The sequence below is a fragment of the Epinephelus fuscoguttatus genome, linkage group LG18 (genome assembly GCF_011397635.1).
Source record: "Epinephelus fuscoguttatus linkage group LG18, E.fuscoguttatus.final_Chr_v1".
Taxonomy (NCBI): domain Eukaryota; kingdom Metazoa; phylum Chordata; class Actinopteri; order Perciformes; family Serranidae; genus Epinephelus; species Epinephelus fuscoguttatus.
The window spans coordinates 10,156,008-10,181,182 of NC_064769.1; the positions used below are offsets into that span (position 1 = coordinate 10,156,008).

The 25,175-nt window shown below is 40.5% G+C and overlaps 1 protein-coding gene across 1 annotated transcript; it reads right to left on the reverse strand.

The window, feature by feature from the left end:
• Positions 1-1,614: 1,614 nt before the first annotated feature.
• On the reverse strand, positions 1,615-24,214 carry agpat2 (1-acylglycerol-3-phosphate O-acyltransferase 2 (lysophosphatidic acid acyltransferase, beta)). The gene is made up of 6 exons (XM_049560023.1): positions 23,799-24,214; positions 15,076-15,209; positions 10,441-10,616; positions 8,134-8,229; positions 4,749-4,821; positions 1,615-4,613 (listed from the first exon to the last, which is right to left on the reverse strand). Exons 1-6 carry the CDS (start codon positions 23,978-23,980, stop codon positions 4,456-4,458), a joined length of 819 nt encoding a protein of 272 aa, XP_049415980.1. The 5' UTR covers positions 23,981-24,214; the 3' UTR covers positions 1,615-4,455.
• Between the last annotated feature and the right edge of the window lie 961 nt (positions 24,215-25,175).

A 25,175-nucleotide genomic window follows, 5' to 3' on the forward strand; every position in this document is an offset into this window, starting at 1 on the left:
CAGTGAAACTATTTCAACAGAAATTACCATTTTTCCCCACTTATTTTAAAGGTCCAGTGTGTAGGATTTAGGAGGATATATAGGCAGAAATTGAATATTATATTCATAACTATATTTTCATTAGTATATAATCCCCTGAAACTAAATATTGTGTTTCTGCTACCTTAGAATGAGCCGTTTATATCTACATGGGAGGCCAGTCCTCTTAATAGATTTATAATAATAACTGGATACTGGACTCCAAGATGGCGTCTACTCAGTCCAATGGAACTGCTTGCCTGATGGATACGCCAAAAAAAAGTTTCTAGCCTTACGGTTTACTTCTGTAGTATCCCTGAATATGTGCTACAGTGTCGGCCCCGCCCGCAAGTTCCTTCACGGCCCATAGACATGACATTTAGATGGTGTCATGTCAAGGAAAGTTTAAAAAAATATAACACCTCCATTGATTTGAATAAATAATAATAAAAAAGAGTCATAATTGATTTGCAGTTTGAAGTGTCTTGTCAACAGTTTTACAGAGATCTCTTTTGTAATGGTGGTCTATTAGATTTTTTTTTCTGTAATACCTTGCGTGGCCACTGGGAAAAATTGGAAGCAAGGCTGAGCTGCTTTTCTGGAGGCCTAGTTCTCATCCTTGGAGTCTGCCATGTTGTTTCTACAATAGCCCAGAACGCACAAACCCAACACTGGCTCTAGATAGGACCATGCACATTTTTGCACTAGCTACAGTAGTTCTCCTACATGCTTGGCACACCCAAGAAATTTCAGTTGGTTGTAATCTGCAACTTCACCACTAGGTGCCACTAAATTCTACACAGTAGAAGTCAACACATTCAATCAAGTTGCAGGACAGACCCATGAGGAACTATGTTAAGTTACTGAGCACCATTTGGAGAAAATGATACTTGATGATAGATTTTGTTCGCACACAAAAAAGCAGTGGGGAACAAAAAACAAATATGTACTACAAATAAAGTAGTATGCAGAACATGCAGGTTGATAATTACAGAAAAATAGGCAACAACTTCCAACTGGTTTCGACATTTGAAGTTGCACAAAGACCAGTAGGTTGAGGCTTCATAGTTTTTTTAAGATAATTTATTTGAGGCTTTTGCCTTTATTATAGAACAGCTGTAAAGTGACAGGAAAGGTGGAGATAGAGCAAAGGGCCGTAGGTTGAGAACAAACCCCAGGCTGCCACTAAGGACTCAGCCTCCCTGGTGAGCTAAATGCCACACCTCTATGCTTCATAGTTAGCAACCTAGTACTTAGCTAATGTTATCTAAACAGCAAAGTAACTTTTAAGAAACTTATTTTAACAAATAAATGCAAATTTAAAAAGATTCTGCATTTTTGTACATTTATATTGGCACTACTTTTATTTGAGAACTCAGTATGACTTGTTTAGGACTCAAAACTCAAAAGTTTAGGACTTACTTGTGACGGTCAAAACAATGCTTCGATCCCACCTCTGGGAAATACTCAAGTCAAGTAAAAGTACATCTAAACTGTACTGAAGTATTTGAGTAAATGTACTTGTTTACTTCCCACCACTGACTGTAATATAAATCCCAGAGGAAGGCAAAGCAGGCATTTCAGTGCACGATCACATAAGAAAAAAGAATCGATTTTTATTTATTCTTTTGCAAGGCATTCACGTTTACCCAGAATAGGTGAAATCAAGAACACTACATCGTCAATATTAACCAGATACTATAATGGGCGTCTATACCATGTGTGCATATTTACACACACATACAGTAAGGGACCACACACATACAAGGCTCTGCAGGATGTTGGCTCTGTTTCTCATATCCATGTAAAGCTACCATCAATTACATTTTAAGAGCTTTGGTGAAAATCAGGAAAAAAATAAAACTTGGAAGTCCTTTTTTATTGTTTCACCCAAACTCAGCATGAAAAGTGCTTTATTAAGGTTTAGAATACTTTGAATATTTGATCTTACAGTATCTTAGTTCGTAAACAACTGCCCAAAATCAGCCAGCGGGGTTGTTGCAGAGCCTGTTCTCCATCAGTTCAAGCTCATGACACAAAGCTTACAAATCACACATCTGTATTACAAAATAACTCAGAAATCAACAGGAAATAAATGGATAAAAGACTCCACTAGCAAAATTTATATGGTATAGTTCATATTTTGGAAGAAGTCAATTTGGTAGAGTACGTCATAGCATTCAAACCACTTGCTGCAAAGGTCAAATCTGCCCTTACAGATAAAAAGTCAATAAATAGATTCAAGAAACAAAACAGGATCAGATTAATTCGTATTAATATGGGTTAAATACCTGCCTTGAACATAAATAAAACCCTGACCATCACATGTACTTAAAGCCGGTATCACTAAAACTACTGTTGCACTCAACTATGAACAGCGGTGTACAGGCTTCGTACCGAAGTATTAATAAATCCATTCACAAAATCATCTCCTTGAACAGTCTGTGTGCACGAGTCAGTCTAAATTTAACATTTAATGGTCAAATAAATACCCTAGATGTGACACCAAGTGTATGCAAGACAACATCCCATGTTAATACAGTAACTTCAGGAAAAAAAAACAAAACAGTAAGATGCAATTATTAGTGCACAAATATCCTGAATGCTGGAATACATTCTCAGATTGTGTTTGATGGGCAAAAGCGGCAAAATAAATTATTTTGCGAAACAGTGTGAAGGCAGTGAGCAATGTGAAATATAAGACCTGGATGTAAACAGTTAAGTTCTATGATGCGGTAAGAAGTCAGTACATGTTAGAAAACATAAATCGAGCGTGAGCAAAACTATCCGAACAATCCAAGGTGCAACAACAACAACCAATCAAACTTAAGGCCAAAATTCCCACGGCTTCTTAAATAATTAATTCTCTTCTAGGAGGTTAAGGAGTAACTGAATCAGAACGTCACAACTAAAACAATGTTATTCACTTTCATGTTGATTAAAAAAAAAAAACAGGGACAAACTTTAAACTCTTGAGATGTAGACTTGAGTCAGCCAGGTTTGTTAGTAATTAGCAAATCTTCAAGTTAATCAGAACAAATAAAATCAATAAAAACAAAAAAAAAACAAAAAAACAATTGAGATCTAAAATCATTTCACAATTCTACACAAGAGCTACCTTACATCATCAGTAAAGGTAAATTATATCATTGGTGAAGTGAGATGACTGATGAAGCAGGTCATAGTGAGATAATAACGGGCTTACATTGGAAACTTCCCAAAAACACTCGTCATGGCACAGCAGGTAGCTTGCACTTTGGAACAGTAAAAACAGTTGGACATTGCACAATATGTAATCGCCTTTTTGACACATCTTAAATAGGTTTACTTGTGAGTTCCTTTCAGAGGAGCAAAAATCACTAAAAAAAAAAAAAAGATTATCCGATGTAGAAATAAATAGAAAGCAAAAATACAGTGAGAAGACACTGGTTGCTCGATGCTGCACGCAGGTTATACCTAATCTTTTGGAGAGACAAACTCAAAGAATGCACAATGATACACCCACAATGCACAACATTGAAAACTGATCAGTCCTCTTAAGTCCAGTAATTCAGTACAGATGGGTGCTATTGTTATGCGCTGTATCTTGCAATCTTGAATTCCTTGCTTTCTGACATCATGAAGTATGTCATGGAGTTATTGTTCATTGAGTTGAAGAGCCAATATGGATATAGAGCTGAATTCATAGCAACAGATCTTAAGAAGTGTATGGTCGACCGGCGTTGACCTCTCACCTCCACACGCTCCACCACTCATGGAGACCCCTCTCCTTTTGTCTTTAGGCAAGAGACTGGAATGCAGAAAGGGGGAGAGCACACTAAAGGAAAGGAAGGAAGGAGATGGGGTACGGTGAATGTGTGTGTGCGTGTATGTGTGCAAGAGTGTAAAAATAAAGGCAGTATGAGAAGAACAGATGAATATCCAGACATTTATGAAGACAAAAGAAAAAATGCAGAGGATTATCTGCTAAACAGAAGGCAGGTGGAGAAAAAGGCCAAAAAGAAAAAGTACAAAATGGCGATAAAGTAAGACAATAAAAAAGAAGAAAAAAAAAACAGGCTTCCATAGCCAGAGAACAAAGCGAGGATGAAGGCGGACAGAGGCATCCAAAAGGCATGCATGAAGAACGACACACATCCATACTGTTCGGCTTGCCGTCCGTCACTCCGCTCACGGCGTGCAGAGCAGCGCTGCTGCTGGTGCTGCTGCTGCAGACACAGTGAGGGTCGGGACTGACTGTGCTGTATGGCCAGGCCAGAGGCGGACTGGACCAGGCGTCAACTAGACAAGAAGAGATTTCATGACAAGAGACCGGTGTCATGTTGTTTCCTGGCCAGGTAATGGGACAACCTGGGGGAGAGTGGGGGGGAGGTCTGGGGGAGGAATGGGTCTCAGATGGGAAATAGGAGGAAAAAGAGGCGGGAGTGTGATATATGTTCAGTGCCTCAACGGCCCGTTGCTCTGGGTTACGGAGTCAGAGACGCTTAGGTAGGCAGAGCGCATCAGGTTGAAGGATTTGTCAGAGAGGGATGAAACATCGTCTGACGTCATCCCCTTTGTCTCGATCTTTGGAAGGATCTTCAATCTGATGGTCCCTGAGGAGGCACAAAACTTCACTGTCAGAAGTCTCACAGAACATCAAGTAGCTGTTTTTTTGCATACAGATACAAAGGACTGCCTGCGACTGGAAAAAAAAGAAAGAAAAATCAACAACAATCAAGCTGAGTTACCCGAGTTGAACTGCTTTTCTTTCCGTAGGTAGAAGTTGCTGTAGGAGGAGAAAACGACAGGTATGATGGGTACCTGAAAAACAAGAGAGGCAAGAAGATCAAACAGACTCTCCCAAAATATTATCATCACCTCTTCAGTCCTGTTTACGCCTGGTATTAACATGTGTCTTCAGGTGATCCGATCACAAGTGGACAGCTTTATGTCCGTCTGTTCACACCTGGCATTAGAATGCATCTCCACATGCCTCTCAAGTAGTGACCAGTTGTCATCGCATCTTACCTCCCTGCTCTATATGCAAATAAATACATAGCCTACAACATTCTGTTAACATTATAGAAGACTACTGCTGTAGAAGTGTGAGCCCCGCACTGGGGACAGTTGGTGAGAGTCCACCCGCACACACACAGTGACAGGGTGCTAAATATTAGCATCAGACAGCTAATGTTACCTAATGGTTATGTACGGATTTAATGACAGAGTCGAGCCATTTCGCTGTTGGTGCAAGTCTGTTGAGTCTGTTCAATAGCTGCTGCTGTGTTAGCTCATGCTAACCAGGCAGGCGTTGAACTGTCCGTTTGCCGGGAGGAGAGCAACACCAGAGCTGGTCCTTAAGCGCTGCATCTAACCTGTGTAATGGCAGCAACAAAAAGTTACCATCTGGAAGAGATTTAGTAGGCGAGAACCAAGGAGCAACCTCTGGGGCTAAGAAATTAAGCTAACTTGGAGGTATCAAAAACTGCAGTTGCTCTAATGGCCACCTGAGGCTGCCTCCAAAACAGACTCAATCCCTACAGACCCCCATATTAAAATGACCAACTTTACAGCAGAAATAAACATGTGTACAGCCTGGTACAAAAAGCCCCCAACAGTTTTGGTCTCTATACCTAATTTCAACATTCCTGACAACTGTACAGGGGATGAATTTTCCTATAACTCACCTGTTCACATTTTATTAATCTGCACATAATTAAAGGTGTGGCCTAGGCTAGGCATCATCTCAGCTAGTAACGGTGAGTGACGTCTTGGCCGTGATTGAGTTGTTGGTTCTTTTTGAAGAGTTTCTCATGCAAATATTGGATAAAATAATTTGGCTAGACCGTCCAAGAAGTCTATCCTCTATTTTTTCAATTGAGTTTGCTTGTTAACTAGCTAGGCTAACAATGCTAACAGGAGCATATGCTATGCCAGTTACTAAACTGGCATGAACTGAAGAATTTAGGGTGATAATACACCACTACAGGAGCAACAGATGTCTCTTTGAGGTTGGAAATAAAAGTCCACCACATGAGTAAGCTAACGTTATGCAATGGTAACATTAAACTAGCCATACTAACACTTACGTAATGTTAATGCTAGAGTTGGCTTATGCTATGTCTGGGGTGGTTGCGGTGGTGCCATTCATGACTTTTAGTGTCACCAGCAGTGAAGACAGAAAGACAGGGGAGCTGTTTCAGTGTCAGGAGGGTAGGTCGGCTGTTTCCTGTAGGTAGCATTGTAGGGAATAACATTTGAATATGTGGTACAGTGGTACAGCTGTTGGCTGCAGTCGTCTAAATCACTTCACTGGTGCACACCCTTTTTTCCCATTTTTGGATTAGCCAGGATTTAGGCAAAGTCAGGCACCAGCAAGATGGCGGTGCTGGAAGCCTCCCTCTGAGCTACAAAGAGGCTCTTTAGAAACCTATGGCTGACGTCAAGGGCACTACATCCATTTTTTTTGAATCTATGGCCAGGATGTCAGCTGAGTAGGCGGTCCTTCAGTGTGGCACAGAACAAGAGTGTACACTGTTGAAAAAATGTGGCCATATGTAGCCCAGACCACCTCCAAATGTGGTCTGAGCCATCGAATTTCAAGACGCGTTGGGGATACATAGGTTGCATTCACATCCAATTTAGAGCTGTCTACCAGTTATCTGATCACCCAATACAGATGTTAACACCAGGTGTAAACAAGACCTTAATATTCATGTTACGCACACAAATCTTAAGTAATCAAACTCCTAAACTTTCCTTTTGACCATTTTCTTCCACCTATGGAAAAACCAAGGGATGAGAAACTAACAGACAGAAATACTTCACTGAACTGACATCACATTCCCTCTCTCTCTCTCTCAAACACACGCACACACACACACACACACACACACACAATCAGCACGACACTTGCAATCTCCATCTCCTCCACTAATAGAGGCCGAGTTGCTCTCTCGAGGCCCCGAGTGGCCCCTTCAACAGGACTGGCTGAGCCAAACGTGGCTCCCCCTGGGGGCTGTCCTGCTTCCACTCAATCTGGCCGGCCGGGTACAAATGGAAAAGGCTGCACTATAACTCAGCAGAAGCAAACACAGAGAGATAGAAATAGTCTATATTCGCACAGGAATAGTCTCAAGTGTGAAGCAAAGCCAACAGGGAAAACCAAAACGCACGGTGTTCGCCAGATCTCAAATAAAGTTATTTCACCGCCTTACGCCAACACACACACACAATTCCAAATGGAGTAACAAATACTATTTGTGAAACGTATGAGCAATATGAGCAGGCTTCAAGCTTCAGAGCCAAGAGAGCCCCTATAGAAAACTATTTTTCTGGCCTCTCAGCCTCAGTGCATTTCTAAATCAATCCGATATCAATTTTAGCAGCAAGTAACAAAAAAATGGCCTCACACATACAAACACACCACAACTTTTTTTGCCTGGGGGAGAACCAAGTTGCGGTTTCTAGCTAGATCTCATTCAACTATGTCTTTTTTTTTTTTTTGTAATTCATTCCACCTGTCGGACCCTGAGTGTGTGTGCTACGAAACATCAACTCGAGAACAGAGACCTCCCACCTGCATGCATGAAGAGATAGAGCACATAAACACACACAGCTGATACGCCAATTACTCTGGAGTCAGTCTGTGTTTTTTGCCCTGCCTCTAATCATTTGCGTGAGGAGCTGGGGGGTTGGGGGTTAAAATGTGCATCACCAGGGATAATTTCAGAATGGACCAAAAGAGAAAAATGACAATAAAAATGCTCAGACAGGACAAACTATTTGAACCATTTCAAAGCATGCCTTGCTCCATCTGTATATTGGATATGGTGAAATCATAATGTTGCCTTGTGCCGTGTAAGGTTACTGGCTCCCCCATGTGTCTAGACTCAGCACACTGCTGGCAACATTACCCCTCTCTCTCTTTAAGGAGTTGAAAGTTGGCAGAAGTCTCCTGGAAAACAGCCAGGGTTAAGTGAATGAATAGGATGAGGGTGTGCATTACAGTGCATGAAATGTTGACTTAATTCATATGTATATAGGATATGGATAGAATAACTCACACCTGGTCTACTTAATACACAGACACCCCGAAAGAAATTTTGAGAAGATCAGAGAAAAAGTACTCACTTGTGCCTGCACTGCCAGGTGGAAAGCCCCTTTTTTGAAGGGCAGCAGGTCGCCTCTCTGGTTTCGCGTTCCCTCTGGGAACACCCACAGACGAATCTATGGTGGTCAAAGGGCAAGGGTGGAAAGAGAGAACAGCAATTTAATCATCCCGTGACACCTCTCATCTCTCAATGTGTCAAAAACCAGAACCTTGTGACAGATTAGGAGCAAAAAGAAAACCACAAATAACTAAAAATCAAATTAAAGGGGACCTATTATGCCTTTCCTTAATTACTGTCACATATATTATGTTACAATGTTGAATGTTTATGTTGAAGGTGGCCAGAGTTTCAAATAGTAAGGTCATCATATGTAAAAGTAATGCCTGTGAGTGAAAATCTCAGGCTTCAGAGCACTCTAAATGCTCTGTTAACAGTTTTTCTTCTCTGGCTACAATATGACATCAAATCGTGAGGGATTTCTTAATAAAGATATCTACTTCAGGCACTGCTACGTGTAGCTACATGCTAATGTCAGGGAAATATGTAATCTTTGTTGCTGATGTTGTTCATTTCTCCCTGATTTAGGATCATATTCCTGCTAAACATGTGCAGTTGCGTTCAGAAGCTTTTAGTGATTTTCACAGCACAAAGTGTTGCTATACTTGGTTATAGTTATTTCCCTGGCTGCAATGACGCTGCAGAGATACTGAGACATGAAAGATCCAGAAAGCTGACCAATCAGCAGCAGGAAGGGCTTTTTCCAGTGGGGTTTTTAAAGAGACAGGCGTTAAAACGAAGTGTCTCAGACAGAGGGTGAACACAGGTGTTCCAAAACAGACAGTATGAGGAAAGAAGTGTTTTCTGATCATTAAAGCATGAAAACATTAAAAATCGATACAGTATAGTATCACGAAAATTTGTGTGGCGATATTATATCAATATACGGAGGCAGGAAGTATCGATCTTTTATAACATACATTATTAATTTTTGCAAAAACACATTTTAATACTATTTTTGGTGCTAGAATAATAAAATTAAATGCCTTTTCAGTCCACTAGTTGGTGCTGATATTTTTTTGGTGGGGTCAGCAGAGGTGTCAGTCAGCAGCATTTGGCAGGAAGTTCATCAAAACAAAGATGGAGGCACCGGAGAAAGAAATCAGAAACTCACCATTTAACTCAAACGTCTGGACTTATTTTGGATTTTTTAGGACAGACGGACTCATGCAATTTGCAAGCAGTGTCCTATGAGAATACTCCGGGAATACTGTGAACATGAGGGCTCATCTCACACTCCACCATCCAGAGATAGCGTTAGCCCCTGACAACCAAGCTAATGCTAATCCCGCTCATCACTGGACACACTTAACTTGACAAAACTAAGAACCACCTCTAAGAGAGCTAAGAAACAACATACAGCGTTGCTGAAAACAAAGGCTTTCATTACATGCTAAAAACACTCTGTCAGTATGTGACTCCATCACTGCGTTTTTTCACCGACACAGCTGTACCCAAGCTCTACAGAGAGCTGAAGCATAAAGCTGAGGAATCTTTGAATACAGCAGGAAGGGTGGCATTAACTTGTGACACTTGGACTTTAAGGTCAGTGGATTCATATGCAGTAATGGCACATTATCTCAGAGAGCTGGCGACTGCTGTGTCATGTTCTCCAAACTAAAGCAGTCCAAGAAAGTCACACCGGAGCAAACATTGCAGACATCCTGCAACATGCAGCACAAGTATGGGGGATTGTGGTCGTAACAGACACCGCCTCTAACATGAGTGCTGCCATTCAGTTAGCAGGATACCTGTATGTGAAGTGTTTCACTTACACGCTTTCTCTGGCCTTGTAGAGGGTGTTAAATCTGCCAACAGCTTAGTTTGTCAGGTGTATGCAACATTTCTGACAGGTTTTATGACGCAGTTGGTCAGTCTGCCTGCTTTGCATCACATTTGCTGCTATAAAAATGTTTAATGTCAGATGAACAGACTGAAAACTTTATCTCATGGGGTAAAACTGACATCTACAAAGTTTTCCTTTGGGGAAATAATTTGCTTATTAAATTTATTATTAAATGTAATAAATCGCAAAATATCGTATCACGAGTCCTCTGATGATTCCCACCCATAGTAAACATGTTCTTGTAGAAACCCAAACTACAAGTGTGAACCTAAAAATGAGCATAATAGGTCCTCGTTAATGTGACATAAAAGCATGAAGTATGAGTTGTTCAGGGGTGTAAACACTGCCAACAGCCACTTCACCTCAGATAAATTCAGCTCCATCTATCATCAGTGATGAAACAGCATCCTCTGTTGGCATTACCTGGTCATTCAACATGGTTTTGGCAGCGTCAGCCATAACACTCTTGGCGTCACTCGTCTTCTTGCGGTTAATAAAGACGATGCCACCAAGCCAGCAAACGAGACCCACTGTGCCAGCGTAGACCAACTCTTTCTTGGCAATCATGGTGCAGCGGTCAGGTAAGATCTCCATCAAACCTGAGTGACAGAGGGCAAGAGGCTTACTCATCAATTTTAAAACATGGAAGACAGTCAGAACTACTGTACATACATGGCATTTTTATTTGACGATGTGTTAAAGGGCTGCACAGTTATTGCCAAAATACAATTATTTTGATCAATATTGAGGTTACAATCATTTATCATGATTATTGATTTTAGGGGTCAAAATAAGACTCCTCCTTATTCATCTCTTAGAAAACAAAATATAAATAAAAGCTTACCAAAACCTTTTACCCAAAATTAAATCAACACAGCACTGATTTAACTTTCATGTTGTGCTTTATTCCTGCTCATTAACAAATGAGCTGAAATCAGTGCATCTCCAAGAAGCAAAATAGAAATGAAACTGTAACCAAAATATGAGCTAACTAAAAATAAATATACGACCACAGAATGCAACCAAATGGAAACAGTGTTTACTGGACACATATCTTTGGCCAAACGGAATGGGATTGCATTGGTTATTTGGTCTGTCTTTTAGACCTGGTTGGATACAGTGACTGCTGTACAGCATCACTGTTATGGATGTCTGAAATGACACCGGTCAAGGATGGGGATCCAGTGAGGTAACATTAGTGGCACTCTTCTTGTTGCCTCCATGCAGTCATCGCACTGCAGATTTTGGTGTTCTTTCAGGTGGCTGACCAAGTTAGTTGTGTTGCTTTGCGGCACAGTCACAGTCTAAGGCACTCTTTGCATTTTTTTTTTTTTTTTTTTTGCCCTAAATTCAAAATATTTCTAAATAACGGATGACAATCCATTTTAAGGGACTAGCTGTTTGCCTTTCGCTCCAGACATCTGATTTTCATTTTGCCCATCTGCAGTTGCAACATTCAGTAAAATTTTTCGCATGCTGCTGTAGGGTGCATGTGCAGCAGCATCACAGCTCCCCAAAAGTGAAGGCTGGCTGTTAGTTTAGGAACCACTTGATTTGATATGTAGAGTTTTCTAGGAGCAGAGCACACATTTTAAACATCAGTATCACGGTCCATCATCTTCATTTAATTGTGTGAAGCCAAAATTGTGGTCATGGTTAATATTTGATAAATTGTGTAGCCCTAATATGGCATAAATGAGAACTGCCATTTTCAAATACTTCATGACTCAAATGTGTTCTAATACATTAAGTTCATGCATATTATTTTAAATAAAGTCTGAAGCTCGTGTAGATGAGTGCAGCATGTGACCACAAGCATAAGAAATGAGACTGAATTAATAAAGAAGTTTAATTTTTTGGAGATTATTTTTATGTTTGAAGTTTTTCTTTTATCCAGCTAAAGAAGTATATCTTTATTATTATTCTAAACTTTGCTGAGACTACAAGAACAAATGACTAAATGCAACTTCCATGGGCTCAGTTGGGATGAGTTTTGGCCTCTCTATCTTATCTCTCTGTGGCTATGTCAAAACCCTGGATTTCATCAATTACAGTTAAGAGTCTGCTGGTGTAATATATGCGATGTTGGAAAAGACATCTCACTTTATTGATGGACATTATCTCCATGAATACATTATGAAATCAGACATGTTTGCTTAACCTTTGTGCAGACGCAGCTAGTGCAGAAGATATGAGCAATGTAAGATGTCTAGCACGCACAATACTAGAGAAATAAAGTCACAGTGTGTGAATAACGGATGGCAAAAAGCAGAGCAAGTCAAAGTGTCTATACTGGAACGTGAAAAACAGAGCAAACGAAAGATAAATGACATCAGAGAAAAAGTGCCTGAAACCCAGCTGTGGAGGTGAGGGATGTTAGCTCCTTATGGTCCTATCACATCAGCTCGAGGATGAGCAGCTATTAATGGCTGGGTGTAGCAGTTGGCATGGCAACTTGGACGCCAAATCAGACTCGTGCTGAGTTTTCTTGGCACTAATTAGATGCCTAGTTCTCCCCCTGCTGTCACCACCCTGGCCTCGAGCCTGCCCTAATCACTCACCCGCACTAAGAAGCACTCTCTCTCAGGCAGTGATGGAGAGAAATCATACCTCTGCTAGGTAAGTGTCCTGATCACTTAGATTTAGGACCAAAAGCGTTGTGGCAATAATAGAAGACATGACCACGTGTGCAAAATCACAAACACTTGAAACTGAATAAGGAGATTGGCTAGATGAAACACGCAGTGTGCTCTTAGTCTGCACCAATTTGATATCCAGTAAATTTAAACCAGCTTTTAATCACAGACTGGCTGCTGTTAGGCCAGTTAAGCTGGTATAATGTTACATTTGTCCCAGTTTTAGGAGGACTATTGCCTAACCGACACTGCAGTCTGTTGAAGCAACCCTAACAAGGAAATGTGTTTCTTCCCAGAATAAGGAGGGGTTAAAAGTTTGGATGTAGGTAGTAAGTCTTGTAGGGTAGGCAAGGTAGCACCAGTGGTGTCTTCAGTATTCCTTATTGTTGATTAGAGTCTGTTCTTGTCCAAACCAGACTGTGATCAACGGACCAATGTAAACAGGATGCGGCAGTGCTGCATTCCGGTTGTGTCGCAGCTGTCAGAGACAATCCTGCTCCCTATGGTCACAACTACTGTATTTTAAAGCAGCAGAATTCACAACATGGTTGTTCTATTTTACGGTGCAGATTATTTACAAAGCTCAAAGTCCACCAGAAATTATGTTTTTGGATCAGCAGGACCAGTCAAACCAGCAGAAGGTGGGACAGTTTTGAGAGTGGGATTGTTGTTTACTGTATGAGAAGTGGAAGAAAAAACTTTTGCATATTGCAAAAGCATCACTTCTGTTTTGTGAGTGCCTTCATCCTTACATTAAAAGGGGAATTAACATTGATGAGATCTCCAATATGCAAGTGAGAATGATGTGGCTAGCCTGTGTACTCTATTACCATTGTGACAAGAGGGAGACTTCAGAAGACAGCTTGCGCCAGCAAGTGCTTGGGGCTATTTTTGCACTCCAGTGTGGACAGACATATTTTGTAAAATGAAGGTCGTGCAGACAGAATTATTTCAAAAACAAATGGGGAAAATATCTGTATATGTGTAGACAGGGCCTTTAATTGTGGCTCATGAATACTACAGTATGTTGTCCATGTCCAACAGTTATTACCAAACTGCTGAGCAGCAGATGAAATGACTGTAGAAACATTTTGAAGCAACAAATGATCTATCTGCGACTACATCTCAATGATCTACAAACATGTATTGTGCCTCCAAATACATACAAAAAGTCAGCCAACAAAAACCCAACTCTGAACTATATTACTGATGCGGCTGCTAAAGAACAGACACTCCACTTCTGCCATGTTTCTAGTAGACACAGAAATTGTGGCATCGCCAAAGTGTAGCCAGGACACAATACAGCCAGGTGCTGTGTTCATTAATTTGCAGAGAACAGACACGGTTGAACTTCCTCAGCTGGCACAGGAAGTAAATCCTGCTGGGCCCTTTTTTTAATGACAGACTCAGTGTTGGTAGATTCCAGAAACCTGAAGGTGGTAACTTTGACCTTACCCTGAAAAAGCGAATGTCAACCCCAAAATTGTTGTCACATTTAAACAATGCTTTTCTGAATTAGCCGACTTCATTAGGACATAGTCTGAGTTGGAACAGGTCAGGGGTGTTAACTGGGCCCACCTTACAGAAAAATACATTCAGGTCATCAACCAGTTGTTAACTGTCTACAGTGTGAGGGGATGGTTTCCTGTGTCACTTTGTCAGTGAGCTCATCCAGGTCAGTAGTCAATGCACTCAAACCAGGCACGATATTTCTACAGTTTGCAGCTGGAAAGATTCACCTGGCCAGGTTTTAATGCAGCACAGGGCAGCAGAGAGGGAAAAATCCTTGTTAGTTCCATTGAGTGGCAGAAGCTTGTCCGTTTCATTGGCCAGGGAGTGGAGGTTCACCACATGTATGCTCCGGAGCAGATTCCAAAATCCCAGTGCCACGGTGCACTTCTTTTATCTGCGACTTCTGCATCTGCTGCAGAGGTCTGCTGTTCCTTCGGCTGGAATGTCCAGAAGACTCCCCATGTGTGTCAAATCTGGTGTCAAATTGCTCAAGGTGAGCTGCTGAATGTACAGCACTTCTTCACTGGTATGTCTGATCTTCTTATTTGGGTTGCAGGAAATGTGAGACAAAACTAACAAAAACTAATGTTGATGAAAAGCTGCCATTTGCACAAGCATGTTGCATCATTGTTACTGCAAACCACAAAAATATTTCAGTCAAATTAGATGAGACTGGCTGCATTTCCAAACCTCTCAGCATTGTTTTGCACTTTTAAACCATGATGACAACTATCTAATTATGCAGGGCAATGTTTACTATAATCAGTTCCACTGTTGGAAGCTATAAATATCTGTTTTGAAAGTGTTTAAATTTCACGGTTTCTGAAAGCTAAAGAGAAACAGAATATTGCATCTGTCATTTTTAGAGTGACATTAATGTCTTCATACATGAAGGTAGTGAAGCGCCTACCCAAAACATCCAGGGAACTCTGATGGTTGGAGATGATGACATAGGGTCCCTCTGTCTGCAGATGCTCCCAACCGCTCACATCAAATCGAAGACCCAGGAAATACTTCACATGACGAACCAAAGCGCGAATAATCCTGAGGGGGGCAGAGACAGGTTAATTACAGTTCTAAATAAGTTTAGGTTACTGTTCACGGTCATTTGAGTGCAGCAGGCTACATATTATTAACCAGAACCCTCCATGGAAAGGTTGGAGGTATCACTGGAATGTAAAAGGCCTGTTGTGATACAACAGTATTACAGCACATTGTAAGAATGCCAGCACAAATATTTAAAATTTGACCTAAATCAGACAATCAGGAATTACTAAAAAAAAATTAAATACTTTTGCTAAATTAACTGCATACAACATCCCTATTAGCTTTGTTTGTTTCTTGGTTGGTTGAATAATTGCCTGCAGAAAGAGCAACGCTCCAGTAAGCTTTGAGAAAGAATGTCCCATCTGCCTGTCTGACACTGAAAAAAAAAAACAAAAAAAAACCCCCACACAAAATCAAAAGGTATGACCTCCCAATGTAATTTCATGCTACCAATCTGAGGCTTTATCAGATATAATCATTACTGTGATTTGTCTGGAACCACTCTCTTCCAAGTGGGGTGACATTCCACAGTAGCAGAGTGGCAAAGACGGCAGGATATGGGTTTTGTTGAGGGGATGAATGCACACTTTATGCCTCTTTAAATTACTTGTTCAAATACACGTTACAGTTTTAACACTTTTTTTAAACACAATTTTCTAAATACCTGAAATTAAGAAATTATAACATAGAATAGATATTAGACATTAGGGCTGACACTAACAGTCAGTTTTCATTATGAATTAATCTGCGGATTGATAAATTGTTTTGTCTAATGATGAAAAATAATGAAAATACTGAGACATCTTCAAATTTCTTGCCTTATTCAACCACTAGTTCAAATCCCAAAGATAATAAAGGGACAGTTCACCCCAGAAGATTCCTATTTTTCCTCTTCCTTGTTTTGATGTTGAGTTGCTGAGTGTTGGTGATATCGGCCGTAGAGATGTCTGTGTGATCTCCAAAATAATGAACTAAATGGCACTTGGCTTGTCGGGCTCAAAGCGCCACAAATAACTCAACGGCAATGTGTCTTTCCAGAAATCCTGCTCTGGTTACTCAAGATAATCCACAGACCTTGTTGACACAGCTTCACGTAGGAACTATTTTCTTTCTACCAAACTACACCTGATAACTGTATCTCTGCATGACAAAGAATGCATCTACTCTTAGCTCACCTAGCACCACTGAGCTAGCTAACATAACAACACAGCTGAGAAGGATGCCATTAGCTCTCACACTGTCACAGGCACAAGCCTCTCATCAATAAGCAGACTGATAAATAGCACTTCAGAATAAAAACACAAATTTTTGATTTTGGGGTGAACTGTCCCTTTAAGTTTACTATCATAACTGACAAAGAAAAGCATTAAATCCTCAAAGTCAAGATGATGGACTCAAGAGGGTGGACATTTTGGCTTAAAAAAAGGAAACATCTATATTGTTGCAGATTTATTAACTAATGGATTAACTGTTGCAGCTCTTCAAAGTTGTTATGGCATAGCGTGTCAAATATTCACCTTTCATCTACAGTGATTTTGGCACAATGAGTGGCACTTTCAGATTACACGCTGTCACTTGTTTTAATGTCAATATCCAATTACTAAATTAAGCTTCAAGAACTGTGTTCAGATTAAATATAGTCCTAAACTTGATCACTATATAAACATATAATTCATGCAGTCATTTCCTGTTTTTACCCTCTCTGATCAGGGTTTATCTTTAGGAACTTGAAAACGCCATCTGTGTAGAGATAAAGGGGATAACAGTATGAACTCTGTTGAAACATACTCAAGGTGGCCTCTGCCCCTGAAAAGTTTTAATGCCATTGTAAACAAACAGCTCCAAGGTGAGACCCGTGTCACAACCTGATCGCGCTTTTACTTTCATCACATCTGTGACATTTTCTCTTTGACCCCTATAACACTTCCAAAAGTTCCTTGTCCTCAATCAATACACTTTCTCACCTCAAAACACAGGGCATGGCTGCCAATTTCAAATGTATCTGAACTCTGATGTTGATGTGTAAAGCTGAAAGGTGAGCCTTGGCCTTTTATGTCCGGGCCAACTCCACACTTCAATCAGCTATTTAGTGCGCTTAGCCTTTATTTGATCACCATTCAATTGTGAATAACTTCTTTTCCCTCTTGGACAAAAAAGCAGCAGTTTGTGGAGTGAGTCGACTCAAGAACTGGCACAGCACGACAAGAAACATGGCACACTTGAGCTAGCCTTGCCGTCAATGATAGCCTCAGTGGTGAGGGGGCAACAAACGTTAGTGGAAAAACAATTCACAAACTCTGCAGATAGGCTGAACGCCATCCAAGTGGAAGTTACTGAGAACTGGAACAATATTCAAAAGCTGAGCGCAGATCATAAAGGCTTAACCACCCATTTGATAAAAACAGACGGAAAGTTGCAGAAAGCTGTAAACTTCAAACAGCCGTAGCAGAGATGAAGACAGATCCTGCAGACTACGAGCTACCATCAAGAATAATCGCTTCACGGTGGACTAAAGCACCCATACCATGAAATGACGCCTCTTATTCTCCTTAAGCAGCAGCTAATTACAGACTCTCTGACTGCCTTATAGTCACATTATGTGAGTGTACCTCGAAAGGCACAGTTCAGATGTGGGGTTTCTCTAAGAAACTGAAATGTGGTGATCCTGAATAAAATATGTCTTTACAGGGCGAGGTTGGACTCGTGTCAAGGGGACCTTTGTTGCATGTCATAACCACCTCTCTTTCCACGCTTACCATCTTTCCCTCTACACGGACTGTCAAATAATAACAAAAAAAAAACTATCTTAAAACAATAAAAATATATTTATTAAGAATGCAAATATACCGTGAACAAGTCTATAAGTGATCAAATAATACTACAAAAAAAGAACATTTATAGAAACAAAAACACAACCCACTATCATAGCAATACTATATAATTATACTATGCACATACAGTCACAGCTCACAGTCTAAGACTGCACCGGTTTTTTAGCGACAAGAATTTTCCTATGCAAAACTGTACCGCAAAATTTGGATAACAAACAAGCTATTTTCCTTGTGCACATCGCCAAAACTGGCTTCTGTTACAACACCAACTTGAATGACCTTCCCTCTCAGGGAAAACAGCACAGTCACTCCCCACCTTCTGTCTCCTCTTCTTCAAAAAATACCCCATGTCCCTTCCTCATCAGTGAATCATATCCCCTCTCAAACTTCTCCCTCCTTTTGCTGTTCGAATATGCCCTCATTTTAAAAGTGCCTTCTATTAATCTTCTGGTAATTTGGTTTTTATGATAGAGCATCAGCTAAATACCTAGAAAGCTTCATGCTTATAAATTATAAATCAAGTATTAAAGCCACTATGTGAGAAATTTGAAAATCTCCAGCTTTAGCCCCCCAAACTAAAAGGGTTCCATGTTGACAGTGTGCAACAGTAATTTGTACAATAATCAAACATTTCCAGTCATCATTTCCAATATTCTCTCCCAAATGAAAGGATATTAAATGATTGATGCTTTTGCTGCAGTAATTCTTTCCCAATAACTACGGGATTGAAAACAGCCACTGAGTGGATTATAATCGCCCGTATTTCACCCTGATGCCAGAGCTGATCATAAAAGAGACCAAAGAGAACATTTACAGGACATGAACACTCTTTTGGAAAGGCAACTTAAGTGCTGTTAGCTGTGAATGAGGGGGCAGGGATTTGCAGACCAACATCTTGGTCTTGTTGTGTTATTACTGAAACAATACCCCATGAAGATGAAGCCTTAGGGATTTAGAGATGCTCTAATTGACTACTAATGACTTGGTCGACATGCCAGTGGTACAGTTTATGTAATATTATTGAAAATAAAGTAAGCATAATTCAAACTGTAGTGTCACTCATCTGAGAGCTAATGGTGCTAACAATAGGGAGTATGTACGGGGACTGTCCATTATAACACAAGCAGTACATCAGGTAAAAGTTGATCCTTGAACTAAGTTTACAGATTTTAATTAAAGTTTACAAAAGACACTTTGAGATGGGTAAAACAAAACTGCATGTGCCTTTGTTTTCCCTTCAGATACAGTCAGTCATTTGTGATTTTAGAGATCAAGTTGTGTTGACTGGAGTCCCAACAAATCCATGGAAGCAAATCTACTCTATCTCCCTCAGTGAGAAAATTTGGATCTGGCCTTCGCTCCACCCACCACCACTGCTTGCATTAGGTTTCACTTTCGCTTCTTCCACGGCTGCTCGCGCGCTAGGTTGAAAGGGTGAAAAGAGCAGCGCACATCAAGATGGCTTGCGTTAGCATAAGAGGAAAAATCGGAGCCAGCCAACATGTTTGGGTCTCAGTCCGGCCCAGAGTCAGATGAGTGGGGCTTCTTTGCTGGTGTTAGAATAAAGTCATTTTTCCCGTCAATTTGTGGTTATCGGTTTGTGTTTATTGACTTTCTTATCAGTGACGTATCTAATCAAGTTTGCCCAGCATATGTTTGAATCTCAGATTTTAGGGAAGTGTGCAGACACCGCCCCATTCACTCTCTGGTGATAAACTCTGCAGAAATACAAATCAGCATAGCCAAGGTAGGGTTGTCAAAAGTATCGATACTCTGAAAAGTATCGATACTCAAACACTGTATCCGGATACAATACTAATTTACAAAAGTATCAATACTAAGAGTGCACGCCACCTCAGCGCCTGTCGGGTGCGCGCAACGGGTCCGACGGACACGCGCTGTGCAGGCAGCGTCTGGCAGGCAGCGTCTGGCAGGCACAGAGCCTTCGCTGCAACCCAGCTTGTTGTCGTCACTGTGCATGCATGCACACATTTCTGTTGCTGTAATATGGCCAGCGCAGCTGCAGGAGGATCAGCCAGTTTTGGTCAAAAATGATAAAGGAAAAAGCGCTCTTTGGAAATATTTAGTGAAGTGAACACAGCACACTGCAGACGGCAGGTACAGCCCCTCCCCTCACTAGCAGCTGAGCAGCTGGCGTCGCCAGCATCAAACTAAAATAAAACTTCTAGCGTTAATTAATGTGGGAGCTAAGCAGAAAACTTTATCAGTCATGCCCGTCTGTAACATTAATAGACAATGTTAGTTTAACAGGACAACACAATTATGTGTGTCTGAAAAGTTATGTTAACTGCAAAGTCACAGATTGAAGCTGAAAAAACGTTTGGTTTCTCCCGTAACCCCTGGATCTCTGATCACATAGTGAGGTAGAAACAGGAGCATCCTGAGCCTAAACTACCAACTCTATTTGATCAGCAACGAAAATATGGTGCCAACTCACCAGAAGCACAGAAAATAAACAGGGCTGTAGACAAATACATTTGTATGGACAGATCTTGTTTCTGGTTGTTATTTATTTTGGAGGGATTTTTTGTTGTTATCATTGATGTTACTGTTCTGATCTTTATTTAAAAAATGACATGCCTCTTAATTTTTTGCTGCTGTATCGAAAATGGTATTGAGTATTGAATATTTTCCTGGGTATCGATATCGAGTTTGAAATTTTAGTATCGTGACAACCCTAAGCCAAGGTCAGACATTGTAATGAACATTTTATATTATTCTACTAAGTCTTACCAAGCTTTAGTTTTTTCACTACTTGAAAGATGGGCTGGTAATGATGACCCATTATAGGATTTTTTCTGTACTTTCTATCTATAGTAATCAAATCAAAGTGATTTAATTACTACATCAAAGGTAAAGCTTATGATGTTATAATCTAAGACTCGAGGAAACCCTTGAATTCATTGCTTGCACTCACTACCCTGTGACTCTATCTAACATGGTCATCCCTTAGTTGATGCTATGCTTGCCTAGCACATAAAGTATATGTTTAATTGGTGAACTATAGTAAAATAACCTTTAAACCACTATACAGTTTTTAGGTTATCTTGTAACACAGCAGTACAGTGATAAGACATTCAGTCAAGTGCAAAAGCCACTGGTTATGCAATGTCTCAGCCAGTGTTGCAGCAATTGTAAGATTGTTCAAGGGGAATGAAATTGCCTGGGTTGGAATCTTTTTATGGCCAATCCACTAAGCTTTTACTCTGGTTCACTTCATTCATCACTGTGAATAAGTTCCTGTTCCTACAGATCATAATGACATGTATGCAGATTTGTTACTAGAATAGATTGAATACAACCCGGCAGTGCATGGCTGAAAAGATTAGCCCTACCTGTTGTCCCTAAAAAAATATCGTACCAACAAAGATACCAGTGCTGTGGCCGTTTCAGGTGCTAAAGGTCAGACAGTTGTTCAGGACAGGGACATGGTGACATGATCACAATGGCAGAGCAGAAGATAAGTTCATTCATAAAAGGCAGGGACAAGAACATTGGTAGTTTAACCTATGTAGACTTTAAAAGGTCAGTCACTCAACAGGCTGAGTGACATTACTGCTTTGTCAAACACTGGTAGTCTCCCACTGATCTTAAAAGGCATTACACAGTATGGAACCTGAGCTCAAGCAATTGTGAGTGAGAAAACTAAGCCTCTGTCCCTTATCTGATGCCATAAGATCCTACCTGATTACTAATGTTGGAGCCATGGCCAAAAGTAGACACTCGTGTACTGTACGTGCCGGACTAGAATTTAGCACCAGCAAATTGCTGGTAAAATATGCAAGTGGCTGCATGATTTGCTTCACTTACCTGCCAAAAAATGGTCATCTATTTAGTGACTGGTGTGTTTTGAAATCCACCAGCTACAGTGGCAGGTAGGCAAAAAAGTTACTTTCCAACCCTGTGTATGTGACAGGTTACACTTTGTGTCTTTAAATAGTGTGCCAACACTGACAATAAAATGAAAACTAACAAGGGAGTGTTTCAGGAAATGCAAGCACAGTTTTATCAGAGTTCTATGGATGCTTTTCACTGACTGTACATGCAGAGGCCTGTTCTGGCCCACGATAGTTCACTGTGTTACATTCAAGTCCTCCAAGTCAGCTGTGAAACAAGTAGTCAAACCCAGAGTCCGGGTCTTTGTGTACCCGTCTGACAGCAAATGTCTGTGACAGACTTCTCTGTCCTTGATGCATCACAGTGCTCTTTCTGACAGAGCTGGCTACTGTGTAAAATGTGCATCCAAAAAAAAACTCTATTCACTCCCTGAGCGAGGTCTGACCCCGATTCAGTCGCTTTGTCACAGTCAACAGGTCCAGATAACCTTTGAGCTAACAGAATGGCACACTGGTGCAACATGACACCACCGCCATGGCTAACACGACTGCGAAACAGTTATTCCTAGAGCAGCAAGGCAGTAAGGTCTGCTGTTGTAACTGACAGGGCTGCTGACAGTAGATCAAGGCCAAGTGAGGTTGCATTGAGGATGGTGCTCATAGTTATTCAGTAACCCAGCTTTAATCAGGAGGAAACTTGCCATCTGGCATCTGTCTCTTCAAGGTAATTACTCGAATGCAGTCACTTGTGTCCGGTAATATCCTATCCTCGGCATCTAGGTTTAACCACAACAAAAAAACTCCCCCTGCTACAAAGTGGACACTGACACTGAAGACATGCTACATTTCACTCCCAACCAGTATCAGTTAACCCGGTCGGTGTGTGTCGAGTATAAACTAACCAATTTCCACCAGTGGTAAGGTCAAGGGGTCACCCCTAACAGAGCCAATATCCTATGATAACCTACAATATGTTACTGAACATAAGAGAATTGTCATTGTTGTTAGGGCAGCTGTGTTGGACTGCACTGAAATTGAAATTGTGTCAATATATTTGACAAGTGCAATCAATGCACTACCACTTGTACTACCACTAACTATAGCCTCAATAACTGAATTAACACCTCATTCACACACTTTCCAGAAAAGAGAGCATTAAAAGCTTAATGAAGATAGGATTAATTGCAGGGCTATGGTGCTGGATAGTATATGTAGAGTGCACAAGTGTACCTAAAATGAGCACACTGTCATCAGCTGCATTATCAATATAGTGGGAACCAACTTAGCTAGCGTAATTTACACTAAACACCACAAACAAGCAGCTCTAATACCAGAACATACGTTAACGTTAGCATAAACAACGACAGGATTGTGATGTGTAGACTAATGTGCTCACCCCGTCTAACTTAGCTAATGTCAGGCATTTGACTGGAGGGAAGATAAGTTAGCAGACATTCTTACAGAGATGTAATTACAGATATCTGAGGCTAGTATTGTTTCACTCACACTGAAACAAGCGCTGACTTGTTTCGCTGAGCACTTAACACGTTAACGTTAGCATTTGTGTCGTCAGCTAACGGTCATACATTTCCTCTACCAATGTGTCAAGGGGGCTAATGTTAGCATATGTGATTTAAAACGCATCAAGTATTTATATATTTTTTGTTTTCATTTTACATGTCAGACATATTGGTGGACTAGAAGCTCCCTGACGTTACAGTGCTGTTATGTTAGCATAACCTTTCACCACAATAACATTGGTGACGTTGCTAGCAGGCGAAATCTTAATGTTTAATGTAAACTACGAACGCTGCTAGCCAGCCAGCCAGCTAGCATGCTAACGCTGGCTAGCTGTCAGACGGCGCTGCGAGCTACATTTATTATGCAAACAAACTCACCTCATGTTTTCAATGTCTCTGCCTCCGCTTTTCAGTATACACAGAGGAATTGCGAACAGCGCCAAAACCATCATGTAGGCGACGTAAAAGCACTTTTTGAAATAAAAAACAAACGTGCTGCTGGTCCACATCAGGAGCGGAATCAGCAGCAGCGGTAACGTTATCACCCATAGCACATCCATAGCGATCCACCACAAAAGTCACTGCCAGCTAAAACACACACGCGGGTTGGGGACGAGGAAGCCGCTAAAACACTGGCCAGGCTACGGTGCAAGAAGGAAGGGAAGCACCGCGACCCTGACAACCATTACACAGTCTGGAGTAGTCCTTTGGGGCACCCTGGCGATGGCAGTGCTTGTCTCTGGCTGCCCAAAATGAACATGTATCGTTGCTCATCTGTTGCTAAATGGCATCATGAGGTGGAGTCAAGTCGTCATCGGTTGTTTTTTTTCCATTTCCGGTTGCTGGACCACTATGTCTGATGCCTACGGTCTGATGTCACAAGCTACAAACCAACAACTCTGTAAGTGCATGCTTATTTAGGTAGAACTTCTGGATGCTTCCACATAAACCTAAACGTGAATAAGTCTATAACGATGTGCCCTTAAACAATATTCATAATTATTACCCTGACAATCACTACATGCAGAAATAAAAAAAAAAAATACATAAACACATTTTGCTTTTTCTATGATGTACATTTATAAACAGTTTTACAATCTTGACATTGTTTTCACACCAAGAAAAATCATGGCAAGACCTATCACTGATCACATCTTCAAATACTTTACATTATCATAGAAAAATATGGTATTTGATTTCTTAAAAAAAGACATATTTTTTATAACAAATGTGATAATGATTTTTTTTTTCACAAATATAAATTTAGCAATAAAAAAATGCATAGTGTTTTTTTTTCTTGGAGGATATTGAACAATATGTGAAACCACTTTCTTATTTGACGAACCTAAAGGCTGTCAAAACACTTAGTATCTGTATGTTTTATAATATTTTTGTCTTGTGTGATTTACCATATGGCTCATTTGTTATTGTTCTATACATATACTACCCCATAAATCTTCAGGGGTTTCTTTTTCAAAAGTATATGTCTGTTTTATAGCCTCTTTGAGGTGAAAATAAAATAGCATTACTATCAGATTATTAGTCACAATTTATAGGATATTTGATACAAGTTTTTTGTTGCCAAACATCCGAATTTCAGGCTGCTATAATAGGTCTATATGGATTCACTCTCTCTGCAGGGTTATCCTTAGAATGAAACCAGTTTGACAGCCGATTAAAGCACAACATGTATAATTGGATTAGCAGTGATAATCCAATCCTCGGCTATAATCTGACAATATCCAGCAACGTTAG

What these genes read in the sequence shown, in the direction of transcription:
- agpat2 (XM_049560023.1), bottom strand. Translation starts at nt 23,980, where the DNA reads ATGGATGTGCTATGGGTGATAACGTTACCGCTGCTGCTGATTCCGCTC. An exon ending in AGAGACATTGAAAACATGAG is followed by an intron (nt 15,210 to 23,798) that starts GTGAGTTTGTTT and finishes TGCCCCCCTCAG; the next exon opens with GATTATTCGCGCTTTGGTTC. An exon ending in GAGTTCCCTGGATGTTTTGG is followed by an intron (nt 10,617 to 15,075) that starts GTAGGCGCTTCA and finishes TCTGTCACTCAG; the next exon opens with GTTTGATGGAGATCTTACCT.